We start from the raw sequence: 14,642 nt of genomic DNA on the forward strand, positions 1-14,642 counted from the left end.
ATTATATAAATTAATAAATATATAAAATTTATAAATTAATAAATTTCTTTATAAATTAATAAATTTATAAAATTAATAAATATATTAAACTTATAAAATTAATAAATATATAAAACTGACCCCTCTGTTCATGTCCTAGCTCTCTCCTTTCTGATTCCTGAATGATGTCATTCCGAGTCTATCTACTTCATTATCAGTCTCCTCACAGGCTATCACTCCTTCTCTACAAGCTCTTACTCTCTGCCTTTAAACTTGGAGCCTTCATTTTCTCTTCTATGCAGATGGTCCCAAAATGTACATTTCCAGTCCTGATGGCTCCACTCCTCATTCAGGATTTCCACTTAAATTTCCTGTTAACGCCTCTAACTCAAATATCCAAAAGAAAACTTATTCCCTTTGAATTACTCCTTTTGAAATTCATTGTAATGTCAGCACTGCTCCAGTTACTCAAGTTAAAGTTAAAAGCAGCACCCTACTAAACTTCTAGGTCGTTTTTCATACCACTCTGTCATCCATAGCACTTTTGACAATCTGTCATTATCTTGGGTATTGGTTTGCTTACTTACATGCTCTATCTTCTAGACTAGAAAAAATATAAATACAAGCTCCATGAAAGTTAGGAATCTTGTCCATCTTAATCACAACTCTGTCCTCAGTTCTGGTATAGCACCTGGCACATATCAGTCTCAACAAATATTTACCAAATGTTGTTACAGCTTACATTTGTTTTTATTAACAATAATAAAGTATGCGGAATACTATAAATTGCATTTAATACTTAATCATATTCACAAAAATCCTACTGAGGAAGTATTTCTCATTATTATGCTCTGTTTTATAAATGAGAAATGAGTTTTATACTGGTTAAGTGTCTTTCTCATGCTCATAACACTAAATAAGAGAATAAGGACTAGAATCCAAGGACTCAACTATATCACATTTGCCTGTTTAATCAACAAATTTAAAAAACACACTCCTACACATATTTGTTTCAAAGAAATGAAGTTGATTCGGAAATGCCAAAAACCTCAGAATCTCTCTTTGGCATATCAGTACATGGCTAATAAGCCACAGGCTTCAGGTATGCCTCCCAGGGACACAGAGAGGATATAATGTAAAATAGCTGAAAAATCACGCTAGGTATGTTCCATCCATTACTATTACTCTGGGGGCATAACTTATACTGAATTACATTGATAGTGATGTCCTCAAACTACTAACTGGAACCTTCTCACCCAGCAGTAGTAAGAATCCCATGGTTACCAGATACCCTATCAGTCAGGTAGCCCTTGGATAGTATAGAGACCATGTCTTCTTGATCTCTGTAGACCTACCACTTAGCCCAGTGGCTAAAACCCAGGAGATGCACAATATTGTTTATTCAAGAATGAAGGAATATGGGAAATGCAAAGATATCAGACAGTACCTTACCTTGGGCTCTTCCTGATCGTCCAGCGAAAACTCCATCAATTCATTGGAAATCTCCTCTGCTTGATCTTCTAGTTCTGGATTTTTATCCAATTTTGGAAGTGTAGTAATGGGGCTGCCCAGATACTTCATTTCACTTTCCAAAAAGTTTCCATTGTCCTGTCAATTATATGGACAATATTAATAACTATTCAGGACCCCTTACCTTCCATATACAAAAATTAATTCAAAATGAATCAAAGACCTAAACATAAAAGCTAAACCTGTAAAACTCTTAGAAGAGAACAGTGGAAAAAGTTCATAATATTGGATTTGGCAATGATCTCATTAATAATACACAAAAGCATGGACAACAGAAGAAAAAAATGGACAAATTGGACTTACCAAATTAAAAACTGTGCACCAAAAAATACCACCAAGAAAGTAAAAAGACAATGTACAAAATGGGAGAAAATATTGACAAGTCATATACCTGATGAGGGATTAATACCCAGAATACATAAAACACTCATACAGTGTAACACCAAAAAAACGAAAGATTTAAAAATGGTGCAGCAGAGGGAAGTCTGGGTGGCTCAGTCAGTTAAGCGTCTGCCTTCAGCTCAGGTAATGATCCAGGGTCCTGGGATCAAGTCCTGCATTGGGCTCCTTGCTCAGCAGGGAGCTTGCTTCTCCCTCTGCCTGACGCCACCCCTACTTGTGCTCTCTCTCTCTGTTTCTGACAAATAAGTAAATAAATAATCTTAAAAAAAAAAAATGGTGCAGCTGATATGGATAACAGTATAGTGGTTCCCCCTCAAATTAAATATAGCATTATCTTATAATCCACCAATTCCATTTCTGGGTATATACTCCAAAGAATTGAAAGCAAGGATTCGAACAGATATTTGTATACCAATATTCATGGTAACATTATTTGCAATGGGAAGAGGTGGAAACAATCCAAATGTCCATCAACAAGTTAATGGATAAACAGAACGTTATACCACTAAGTGTCCAAAAGTCAAATTCAGAGAGACAGAAAAAAGACTAGATGTTACCAGGAGCTGGAGGGAGGGAGGAATGGGGGAGTTATTTTTTAATGGGTAGAGAGCTTCTGTTCTAAATGATGAAAAAAAAATGGAAATGAATAGTGGTGATGGTTGCACAACATTGTGAATGTATTTAATGCCTCTGGGTTGTACACTTAAAAATGGTTAAAATGGCAAATTTTATGTTATGTATACCTTACCACATTAAAAGACACACACACACACACACACATATACACAGGAAACTATTCAGTAATTTACCATGCTCCAAGTCTTCCTTTTCTCCAAGAAATCAAAAATCTGAAACATGGTCAACCTAATCTACTTATGATGAGCTATGTTAAAATGACTTTTCCCTAGGATTGAGATAGAAATGACTTTTCCCTAGGATTGAGATTAGACCCTAAATCCCTGGAGTTATCTTGAATCCACTGTCTATTAAAAGCAAGTGAGTGCCTGGGTAACTTAAGACTCCAGTAGCTAAATGGACAAAAGACACAGTCATTTACTAGGTAAAATATATATGGCTAATATTCACATGAAATCACTACTAATTGTTTTTTTTTTTTTTTTAAGATTTTATTTATTTATTTGACAGAGAAAGACACAGCGAGAGAGGGAACACAAACGGGGAGTGGGAGAGGGAGAAGCAGACTCCCTGCCGAGCAGGGAGCCCGATGCGGGACTCGATCCTGGGACTCCAGGATCATGACCTGAGCCGAAGGCAGTCGCTTAACCAACTGAGCCACCCAGGCGCCCGCTACTAATTGTTTTTAACATAAAACATTTACCAATCTAATTAGCAGTTAAAAAAATAGTAACATTTATCCAAAGACCTATAGATTGATCATGAATATGTAAATTCCTACAACATTTTTGGAAAGGAATCTCACTATATGTAACAAAAATCTTAAAAATATACACTTTAACCTCGTAATTATAATTCTTGGTACTAATCCTAAAGAAAATATTTTGAAATATAGGTAAAGATTGATGCTCAAGAATTACATAATAGCATTATTTGTAAAAGCAAAATCTGGGTGCCACTAAGTGTCCAAAAATAGGGAAATAGATTGTAAAGAATTGAGGTAAAATGTTAATAGCAGTTTTCCCTCTATGAGGTAGCTATCTCCTTTTTTATATTCCTATATTCCTATATTTTAAAACCATTTTCACAATGGGCACATAGTACTTTTAAAAACTGGGAGGAGGGCGCCTGGGTGGCTCAGTTGGTTAAGCGACTGCCTTCGGCTCAGGTCAAGATCCTGGAGTCCCGGGATCCAGTCCCGCATCGGGCTCCCTGCTCAGCGGGGTGTCTGCTTCTCCCTCTGACCCTCTTCCCTCTCGTGCTCTCTGTCTCTCATTCTCTCTCTCTCAAATAAATAAATAAAAAATCTTAAAAAAAAAAAAAAACTGGGAGGAGACACAGAAGGAATAAAGATTAAAACAGAAAAATTTTAAATGCCTAAGATTTTTTTTTCCTCCTTAAATTTAAACAAATAAAAAGATCAGGGGACATGTCTCCTCCCTTTTCTGGAGTTACTTCTCCAACCCCTTTTCTCACCCAAGCCTGCTTAGAAAAATTCAAAGGGTTGTAAATGCAGATCTGCCACCCTATAATCCACAACGCCTCAGCAGACCCTTGATGAGGATGTTTGGTGACTCACCAGTAGAGAAAGGGGAGACATGTAAGGCCCCCGTGGTCTCTTTCGAAACTTCAGGGTCCTGGGTACCCACCACTCCAAGGACTTCAAAGTGTTGTTCTCCTGCATAAGAGAAACTACATTGGCTGGAGGAAGACAAGCATCAGCAAGCCCTGCCAAACACATTTCATCAGATGAAGCCATGAATAACCCTCACAAAACACATTAAGTGTAATCAAGGTTGATCCTATATCCTGATACAAATTATGGTTTGAATTTGACGTATGATATGTAGATTTGCTTTGGAGGATACTAATTTTACAATCACAAGTAAAGGAAGGGAGGAAGAGGGGAGCCTGAGTGGGGAGGGGATGGTGAGATTTTTAAAAAGTTATCAGAAGGAAAAAAAAAGTTATCAGAAGGACAGTATCAAATCAAGAAAGCTGATTAGAACAGCCAAAAACATGGGTATAACTTAGTGTGAGAAAAGAACAGAAGCTATCTTTTATAAACACTGACCTGGGGGAAAGGAAGGGAGGCAGGAAATAGAAAAAGATGGCTAGAAAAGAGAATTAGTTGAAGGGATTATTTAGATAATTATCTTAGTGATTAGGTGGCTCTAAGGAGCCCAGTTCAACTTAGAACTGATGGAGGGGGGCGCCTGGGTGGCTCAGTCCATAAGCATATGACTCTTGGTTTCGGCTCAGGTCAGGAGGATCTCAAGGTCGTGGGACTGAGCCCTGCCTCAGGCTCTGCACTCAGCAGGGAGTCTGCTTGGGGATTCTCTCCCTTTCCCTCTGCCCCTTCCCCACCCTTTCTCTTTCTCTCTCTAAAATACTTTAAAAAAAACCAAAAAACAAAAAACTGATGGAGGGCCTGAGGCTCAGAGAAAAAGGCCCATGGCTTTCTCAGAATTCTAAGAAGCTGGACTAAGGGAGAAATAAGAAATAAAGTAGACCCATACATGAAGCCATGCAAAGAGTATATTAACAACTTATGTACATTACCTTTATTTGTTTAAAAAAAAAAAAAAGTTCTAAATTCCCAAACTACAGTAACAAATTTTTTGTCCTTAAACGAATCAACTGAACATGGGTAATAATGACGACCTGCAGTGGAAGACTTGGAGCTAGGTTTCTGTTCTAGGGTCAAACCTTAAAGAAAAAAAAACAAACCATAAAGAATTTTTTGCCTAGGGGCGCCTGTGTGTCTCAGTTGGTTAAGCCTCTGCCTTCAGCTCAGGTCATAGGGCTCCCTGCTCAGTGGGGAGTCTGCTTCTCCCTCCCCCTCTGTCCTTCCCCCCTGTTCATTCTCTCTCTCTCTCTCAAATAAATAAATAAAATCTTAAAAAAAAGAATTTTTGCCTATAGTGATGCAGTTTGCTTGTCTGCACACTGAGGCATAAGGGTTCTAGGTCTCATAATGATACTGATGAGTTGCCCTCACAGGAAGAAAAGTGCTAATGAATCTAGGTTTCTGTTTACCACTCACATTTTCTTTATTTGTGGATGAGCTACATATTGCATCTTTCTTCCTGTTGCCATGGTCCAAAGCATTTGGAGTGCTACAACGCAGCTGTGCCTACAAGAGAACGTTTTCTGAGAAAATCCAGCATCCTTGAGCCACAGGTGAGCTGGAAAGCCTCTGTCTCCCACCTGAGAAACAAACCCAAACCCAAGAAAGAGATGCTACTCACTGGGCTGCATTTTGTAAGGTGCTGTTGATGATTCCTGCAGACCAAAAAAACTGCCAGTCAGTTAACCCAAATACTGTTTGGTTATTTGTCAGTGGCTTGGGGCATCCCAACTTTTCCTTTCTTCCATGCAAGGAACCCTATACCTAGTTGATGTGTCTCTTTCAGTAACAATATGTAGGGTGCTCTCTGGTAAATATGAAGATGTTGAGTGACATCCTGGAGATAAGGCCCTCATTTCTTGTGCATAACCATATATACAGATATACATCAAAGATGATGAGTTTGTCCTACATCTTATGTAGACACAATTGACTAATTTTCCAGCTTTGGCTATTAGGAGCTTATATTTATTTTTTATGAATTACTATCCTTCCTGCCAGGATTTTATCCAGTCTACATGGGTTAGGACATTTTAAGCAAGTCAAAGAAACTAAAGCAATCCAAAGTGAAATTTTCACATGTATTATTAAAAACAATCATGGAGGGGCACCTGGCTGGTTCAGTCACTGGAGCATGTGACTCTTGATCTCCAGGTTGTGAGTTCAAGCCCCAGGTTGGGTGTAGAGATGACTTAAAAATAAAATCTTGGGGCACCTGGGTGGCTCAGTCGTTAAGCGTCTGCCTTCGGCTCAGGTCATGATCCCAGGGTCCTGGGATAGAGCCCCGCATCAGCTCCCTGCTTGGCGGGAAGCCTGCTTCTCCCTCTCCCACTCCCCCTGCTTGTGTTCCTGCTCTCACTATCTCTCTCTGTCAAATAAATAAAATCTTTAAAAAAATAAAAAATAAATATAAAATCTTTTTTAAAAAATAATTAAATAAAAATTTAAAAAGTCACGGAATGCTTTCACTAGTGCACCGTAGTGGCACCTAATTCACCTAAATATCGAAGAACAAAGTTCTAAGAAGATTAAAACAGTCAAATGGAAACCTTACAATAAGCCTAAGAAGTTAAGAAGTTGAATTAAAATTACTTTTCAGGGCAACCCTGTTGGGACCCCTCTCACTCTTGAGAGCTTTTTTGTATCTTCACTTAATAAACTTCTTTTGCTTCGCTCACACACACAAATTACTTTTCATTCCTTGAGGATTCCCCAGTTGAACATTTTAGATCTCCAACAAAGAATCCCCATGTATAATAATACTAAACATTATAAAATGCTTGGCATGTGCTAAATTTCATCCTTACGAGAGCAGTTATGAGAAGTATTAGTATTATTTCCATTGTTATTTATTACAAATGAAGCAACTGAGGTCCACTGAAGTTACGAAACTTCTTCAGAGTCACAGCTGGGCAAACAGTAAGCCGATGGAATCTAGATACTCTAACATAGCCCTACTCACATGCAGGTAACAGCCGATGCCTAAATGTAATATGCCATTTTCTTTCATTTTTAAAATATAATATGGATTGTATGTAATGGTTAAAATGAACTATTTAGATCTGGGAAACTTAAAAAAACCTTTCAAAGGAAGGATCTAGGCTTTCAAGTTCACTTAACCCAAAGCAAAAGGTTCAATATTCTACAGAGTCTGCATAGGATAAAAATCTCTGTGCCAGTGCTGAAAAGGCTTTAACGTGGGGTTCATTTAGCAAAAGAACTTACATCCCAGTTAAATGTATTTCCTGAGGTCCTTTAGAATCCAAATGACCTGTAATCAGATATGAAGAGTTATTCTTATTCATGCATCCTGTCTTTCCTTCTGGTTTTCTTCATTTCTTAATTTCAAAAGCTGATGTTTTGAACACAAAGGCTCTTGATAGGTACTAAGTTTATGGTACGAGGTACAAGTTCATGAAAACTTAAGAATTTACAAAGAAAAAAATGCTGGGAAACAGTGCCCTAGCCTAAACAACAGAGATTTTTTTTCATGAGTAGAAAATAATGTTTATCATTCAGGAAATCCGAAAGTAGAACAAATACTAAAATGGTTGACTAGTTACTCCTTTTGGACTCAGACCCTACAAAAACACAAGAATTAGTTAGCAAATATTTATGTTTGTTTCTTTGCCTTTATTGAGATTAGAGTAGGGCATAAAACGTCTCATTTTAACTATGGCTTTCATTCCTACCATCAGTTAGTCAACAAAATATTCCTTCCTGTCTAAACTTTTCAAATGCAAAGTGACCCCTATTAATGATATTACATTTCTCTTCTTGGCTTATCATTCTCAAAAATCCACTAGGTACTCACAGAATTCCAACTTCAAGGATCTCTACCTACTTTTACCACCTTCCATATCTATCCAACTACCCTGTCTTCTCCCTTGAAAGCTGTTCTTTCCTTTGAGGCCTTTACCTCCCTTCTCCTTACCAATGTCATCAGTGTCTGCAGAAGTGGTAAGTTGATTGGCAGACATCTCTCCACCACCGCTAAGATTCGAAAGATCAAGGCAACATTTTGGGGTTCCTCTATTGAGACATAATAGTACATCAAGATTCCTATTAGGTTGTAATATCCTTAAAAGGCAAAGATCACATTATCCTCTTCATCTGAAACACCCCTCAACAGTCATTCACACAATCTAAACAGTGTCCAAATAAATCTAGTTGCTTTTTGGCAATATTTCAGAGTAGGCTGAGAAAAATCTCCCACTTTTCTCTACTCCAATAATTTGCATGTCATTTCCTCCTCACCAACATAGTAAGACAAGTAATTTTTTTTAAATTGAGGAACAAGGATTATTGGCTGAAATCAGTCTTGACCCCACATCTTCTCCCCTGCACTGTGAGCACACAGATTTGATTTCTCCTTGGAGTCTCTAGTACTTCTGAGGTCTATAACTCTCCAACTTTGTTTGCTAGCTGAGGCATCAGAGCATGGCATGACCAGAATTTAAAGAATAACAGTAACACTAATATTAATACTAATAAAACAACCAACTCATATAACCCAATAGAGTTTTCGAAGACTTCTCCCAGACATCACATTATTTGATTCCCACAAGATCGTAGTAAGATAGGAAGAGATTATTACTTCTTTGTCACAAAAAAGAAACCTGAGACTCAAGGGTCATATGGTTAATGCAGGGCAGGGTTTAAAATTTCACCCCTGATCTTTGAGTCAGGATAATTTTCAAAAAAAACCAAAGACTTAAAAAAAAAAAAAAGACTGGGGCGCCTGTGTGGTTCAGTTGGTTAAGCGTCTGCCTTCGGCTCAGGTCATGATCCCAGGGTCCTGGGATGAGCCCCGCCTCAGCCTCCCTGCTCAGCGGGGAGCCTGCTTCTCCATCTCCCTGCTGCTCCCCCTGCTTGTGCTCTGTCAAATAAATAAAATCTTAAAAAAAAAAAAAAAAAAAAACCCCAAAGGCTATTCATAAAAGCAAAGGAGATAAGGTGTGAAAAGTGAATTTACCCAGACAAAACGCTTAGGTTTGCAGAATCACCAAAGAGTTTGTTCACTGGAGTTCTAGGGAGATCTGGACAGGTGGTAAAGGAAGTGTCTCTCTCCAGAAGCAGGTTTAATATCTTCCTCCGACTGGATCTAAAACTGGGTCCTGAGCTGAGGCGTCCCTCCTCTCCTGCGGATGAAATGGATTCTGCTGACATGGCCTCCGAAACCTAAGGAAGGAAGGAAAGAAAAGAAAGAAAAGAAAAGGAAAGGAAAGGGAAGGAAGAAAGAAAAAAAAACCTAGCTAAGAGGTGAACATCATCTACATAAGCACCTCACAGGCTGCCCAGTTTTCATAAGCTCCTCCACCCTTCCCAGCAGTGGCCCAGCGGCTCATATTGGAGGAGGGGCATCCCAATTCCAACCGATGAATCCCAGGTCGGCCTGAAGATGAAATCGCACGTGCCCCAAGCGGCTTGGCCTTTTCCTCGGAGCCTGGACTTAACTAGAGGTAAAAGTAAGACTTTTTTTCCCCCAGGTCAGGTCTACAACCCAACGTGGGGCTCGAACTCACGGCCCCCAAATCAACAGTCCCACGTTCCATCGACTGAGCCAGCCAGGCGCCCCAAACCCAAGACTTTAAAAAAGGAATGAAAAGAGGCTTTCACTTGTTCGGGGGCTACACAGCTCGTGACTCATGGCAAGGAAGGAATTCAGGTCTCTTAACTCGCGACAATAACTATTTAGGTCCCCTGAAGTTCTGTTTGTGAGACCCCGACCGGACTATGAGGGGACGCTGGGGTCTCAGATTCCGGTGGAGAAGGCCCTGCGCTTACCTCAGGAGAAACGGAAGTGGGAAATCAGTCACAAGCAAAGACTTAATCAAAATTAAAAGAAATCTGAGGAAAGGAGTCAATTAACCAGACTACAATTCTGCTTCTAGACAGGATAGGTTCGGGTCGAGGTTTGCGCTTCTCTCAGGAGAGGGTCGAAGTTATAGCCTCGGTGCAAGAATATCAACAGTCACAGGTCCTGGCAATTCAAACCTTCCGCCTTCCCAGTAAACCTATCCCATTCCCCTCAAAGCTGCGCCAGCCAATCTGCGCGCGCCCGCCCAGAGCCCCCCCACCCCCACCCCATAGCCAATCGTTTGGCTCTACATCACCAGGCGTGAGCTTGCTTTGGCAGGAACACAATTTGCCCCGCCCCTCAGACAGAGCAGGATGCCCATTGGCCCATCAGCGTTCAGCGAGCCCCGAGGTAAGCCCCGCCCTCCTGGGTGCTTGGCACACCATTGGCTCTTCCTCTGACCAATCGCCACAGCCTTCCCGGGCTCTCCCTTCCCTCAGCCCCTCCAACCCCGGGAGATTTAAACTGCAATTCGTGAGCGATTATCACTCTTTAGGATAATATCTGGGGAGATTTGTTTGGATGCAGGGTGTTTTAAACGTTTCTCTTTCCTTGCTTCTTTCTTGTGTCGTTACGTGGGTCTTTTCCTCTTCGTTTTACTTGACTTCAGTTGGAAATGGAGCCTTCTCCACTGGTATGGCAGATGTTGAGACGAGACAGGTGTGTGTACTTATGCTGAGCAGCTCTGGCCCCTTCTAAGAGCGTTCCTTGTTCGGTGTTCCTTTTACAGCGCAGCATCTCTTAGACGCTAGGTTATGTAGGATAAAGGAAATTTCTTTTGAGGGAAAGCGGGGGAATTGAATCATCTCTTGGCATAATCCTTATCACAGTCCAAAGGATTACAATCTTCGGTCGTTTATGGAAATTTGGACACTGATGAAGTGATATTTAAAATTATTTTTTCCCCCTAAAGTTTATTTATTTATTTTTGTAATCTCTACACCCAATGTGGGGTTCAAACTCAGGATCCCAAGATCAAGAGTCCCATGGTCTTCTGACTTAGCCAGTCAGGAACCCCAAGAATTTATTCTTTTATTTTAATGTTGAAGATTTTAATAGTCATGTGGAGGTAGTAGTGGGCATAGATGAAACAAGATTTGCCATGAGTATTAGCTGATGGGTAACTGGGGATCCATGATATCACTGCTCTCAAAGTTTAACATGCATTCTAATCATCTGGAGATCTTGTTAAAATGCAGGTTCTGATTCAGTAAGTCTGGGTTGGGGCCCAAGATTCTGCACTTCTAACAAGCTTGCAACTGATGCTGATGTGGCTGGTCCCAGGACCATACTTTGAGTAGCAAAACATTATGCTGTGTTCTTCTCTGTATTTTTCCATAATAATAAAAAAAACTTCAAAATAACCTGGAAGCTCTTTAAAATGCAGGCCCTCAAAATGATGATTCATTAAGTTGAGAGTGGGACCTAGGAATTATCAAGGCTCCCAGGGCTACTCATGCTGATGTCTTGCAGACCACTCTGGGAAACAAATCAGAAATGCAACCTTTATCTTTGAGAAACAGTTAAGTCAGAAATACAATCTTTATCTGGTGTCCACATCTTGGTGGTGGTACAGTGTAGTCAGCTAGGTTTTATCCTAACACCCCTTTCATCTGTAGAATCTGCTTCCCCAGAAAGGAAGTGTGTGAAGAACCTTTGTACTCTGGGATTGAGACGGTGAGTGTGGGAGTCAGCACAGAGCCCTGCCATGCCAGGTGAGTTTGAAAACCAGACTGGGGGTTAAGGGAATGTGTGTGGGATGAGTTGGTTTCTGCTTTGATAACCATAATCACACTTCATGGGGCCACTGTATACTTCCCCTGCAGGTGGGAGGTAGAGACAGATGAAATTGTTCTACAGCGGCGGCAAAAACAGATAGATTATGGCAAGCGCACACCTGGTTACCAGTGTTTTCTGCAGCAGGTCCCCAAGTGAGTGCAGCTGTGGGTGGTCACAACAACAGTGTCATCCAAGTGGCTTTGGTTTAATGTAGGGTGATGGAAAGATACTAGAATCTGAGTGCTCTCACAAATTTGCATCATTACTACAACTAATTCTCCTGCAATGTAGCCCCAAAAATAAATTTTCAAGATTTTTTTTTCAAATGGAACAAATCATACTTGGCCCATGAGAGTTTTTAAAGTTCTATTCAGTTTGCTTTGAAGTTTTTTCTTTCTAACCATTTTTACCTCATACGTCCAGCTGACTTCGCTAATTAGAACATACTTGCCTAATTACATGTTTCCATGCATACATGCAACCTAAATGTATAAAAAGGTAGTATGTATCTTAAAGGGATGTCAGATACTGTCTTTATATCTATCTTGACTTCTAAGAGAGTTGGAATATCTAAATTACCTTTCCCAGAAGAATATTAGGAATTTAGGAAGTTTAGTGCTAATCCCATCGGAAGATTTCTTTTTCTTTTTTTTTAAGATTTTATTTATTTGGGCGCCTGGGTGGCTCAGATGGTTAAGCGTCTGCCTTCGGCTCAGGTCATGATCCCAGGGTCCTGGGATCGAGTCCTGCATCGGGCTCTCTGCTCCTTGGGAGCCTGCTTCTCCCTCTGCCTCTCTCTCTCTGTCTCTCATGAATAAATAAATAAAATCTTTTAAAAAAATTAAAAAAAAATTAAAAAAAAGATTTTATTTATTTGACAGAGAGAGACACAGCAAGAGAGGGAACACAAGCAGGAGGAGTGGGAGAGGGAGAAGCAGGCTTCCCGCAGAGCAGGGAGCCCGATGTGGGGCTCGATCCCAGGACCCTGGGATCATGACCTGAGCTGAAGGCAGACGCTTAATGACTGAGCTACCCAGGCGCCCCTGAAGATTTATTTTTTCTTATTGAATTGAGGGCATTGGTCCTACCTGACTCTCAGGAAATCCCTGAGCCTCCGAATTCACTGTGATAAACAATGAGCTGTGCCCATTTATCTTGACCTGAGTCTTACACATATTTGTCATTGCCAGGGCAAAGCGACAGCCAGGACTTCACCCTCAAACACCAAACAAGAAGAGGAGGTACAGCCGTCGCTCCTGGGATGCCCAGATCAGGCAGTGGAGAAGAGCCCTACATTCTTGGGACCCCCCCCAGCCAGCCCCTGCAGGGCAGGGTTCTGAGGGGTATGTGCATTATTTTTGGTTCCTTGTTTGAATGGTGGACTGAGCCCCACCTCTCCTCACTTTGTAGAGATTTAGCTTTTACTGGCTGAAAAGGGAGAGTCTGAATGAGATGCATGTTCCTCTGACTCTGCTGCCTTCCTAGGCAGGGAATGGAGCTTCTCTTAGAGCCAATGGGTTCCACCCATTTGGATGACCTCCTGGATGACTGGTTCCAGGTCCTGGAACCCTCAGTGAATCTGGATGGAGACCAGAAGGGAGCCCAGGTAGTATCTTCTTCTAAAACCCACTGGAGCAGGGTTAGAGATGGGGTCTGACCCATGAGGAAAAAATTAGGATGGGGTTCAAGGTAGCAGTTGAAGAAAAAAAGAAGAAAAATGGGGCAGCAGGAAAAAATAGGACATGAATAAAAAAATCTGAGAACTGAAGGTGGCATAAGGAGATTTAATTGTAGTTGGTAATGGTGGGAAAGTTGGGCTGCATTGGAGGTTATTTTATACTTGATGAAAGGGGTATAATCTTCCTTGGAAATGAGGCCTCGAAACCTAACATGAAGGGTTTTGGGGTTTTTTTTTAAGTCTATTTATTTCAATGTTTTGCAAATGAGCCAATGCTAACTTATTATTCTCAATCACTGAACTTTATTAACTATGGTTAATAATAAAATGAGTATCACCAAGTGGTGAAGATCACGGGCTTTAGAGCCTCAAGGACTGCTTTGTAATATTACCTTGGCCCACCACATGGGCAGTCACTTAATCTCTCTGACCATTTCATCTGTCAAATAGGGAGATTTGTCTCATTTGATGATTCTAAGCAAAAAATGAGAATACATATTTAAAGTATGTAGCACAGTGCCTGGCACATAATAAGTGCTCCACAACAGCAATTATTGGAAACCATGTCTCCTATACTTCAATGGCCCCTGCCGCCTCTTTTGCCAAGGGATTTGAAATGTGCAAGGAAATGTGCAGTGCGTCTTCCCTCCACTACCATTTTCTTGATAAACAGCTCACTTTGCCTCTACTCTTCTTTTTCAGTTTGCAGACTTGGGGCTCCTGCCTACTCCCTTCCCTGGCTCTGTGAGGAAGATCCCCACCACTGGTTCTACTTTCTAGCTGATCACAGTTATATATCTGTCCCAGATTTGAGTGGGGCACAAAATATTTAGAGAAAACAGACGTCTTTCAAGGGACGTGTTGCTAAGTGTAACGGTGAAGATTACTTGCATTACTGCTACTTCCCAATCGATTAAAAAAAAATAATAAATCTAAAACTGCCCTTTAAAGAGATCACAACACGAAGGCATTGTTTAAAACTTTTCCCCATTTTTGCCTGCTTTCCTAAACCTTCTTTGATAGCTGAGACTCAAATTTACGTAAGAGCCAGTAACCATTTAGCTGTTCCCCAACCTCTTCCCTACTAACGTCTACGTTCAGTCTTTTCAAAAAAGACCTAAACTTTGGCTGAGGTGGGAGGTGGTAGT

General features: G+C 40.6%; 2 protein-coding genes across 8 annotated transcripts in view; one reads left to right on the forward strand and one right to left on the reverse strand.

The window, feature by feature from the left end:
- Window positions 1-14,642, reverse strand: part of CDC25C (cell division cycle 25C) — a 41,975-nt gene that overhangs the window by 26,558 nt on the left and 775 nt on the right. For 2 of the 7 annotated variants that reach the window (XM_064595961.1, XM_064595958.1), the window contains exons 1-8: window positions 9,965-10,203; window positions 9,153-9,358; window positions 8,112-8,209; window positions 7,403-7,448; window positions 5,799-5,832; window positions 5,594-5,683; window positions 4,127-4,225; window positions 1,432-1,587 (exon numbers count right to left, since the gene is read on the reverse strand). In XM_064595961.1, the coding sequence (XP_064452031.1) occupies window positions 1,432-1,587; window positions 4,127-4,225; window positions 5,594-5,683; window positions 5,799-5,832; window positions 7,403-7,448; window positions 8,112-8,209; window positions 9,153-9,346 (717 nt within the window). In that variant the 5' untranslated portion in view covers window positions 9,347-9,358; window positions 9,965-10,203. Of the gene's footprint in view, window positions 1-1,431; window positions 1,588-4,126; window positions 4,226-5,593; window positions 5,684-5,798; window positions 5,833-7,402; window positions 7,449-8,111; window positions 8,210-9,152; window positions 9,359-9,964; window positions 10,206-14,642 lie in introns of those variants that run through there. The other 5 variants (XM_064595960.1, XM_064595959.1, XM_064595965.1 and 2 more) reach the window with 4 other exon arrangements.
- Window positions 10,520-13,575, forward strand: LOC135365349 (oocyte-specific histone RNA stem-loop-binding protein 2-like). The gene is made up of 5 exons (XM_064595967.1): window positions 10,520-10,697; window positions 11,657-11,752; window positions 11,864-11,968; window positions 13,007-13,159; window positions 13,302-13,575. The coding sequence occupies exons 1-5, from the start codon at window positions 10,654-10,656 to the stop codon at window positions 13,471-13,473; spliced, it is 570 nt and encodes a 189-aa protein (XP_064452037.1). The 5' UTR covers window positions 10,520-10,653; the 3' UTR covers window positions 13,474-13,575.

Source organism: Mirounga angustirostris, unplaced genomic scaffold, assembly GCF_029215605.1.
Source record: "Mirounga angustirostris isolate CCGP_5_RB_7025 unplaced genomic scaffold, mMirAng1.0.hap1 SCAF_7, whole genome shotgun sequence".
Taxonomy (NCBI): domain Eukaryota; kingdom Metazoa; phylum Chordata; class Mammalia; order Carnivora; family Phocidae; genus Mirounga; species Mirounga angustirostris.

Coding starts and splice junctions, on each gene's coding strand:
- LOC135365349 (XM_064595967.1), top strand. CDS start 10,654: ATGGAGCCTTCTCCACTGGTATGGCAGATGTTGAGACGAGACAG. Junction 10,698..11,656: donor CAGATGTTGAGACGAGACAG/GTGTGTGTACTT, acceptor TTTCATCTGTAG/AATCTGCTTCCCCAGAAAGG. Junction 13,160..13,301: donor GCAGGGCAGGGTTCTGAGGG/GTATGTGCATTA, acceptor CTGCCTTCCTAG/GCAGGGAATGGAGCTTCTCT.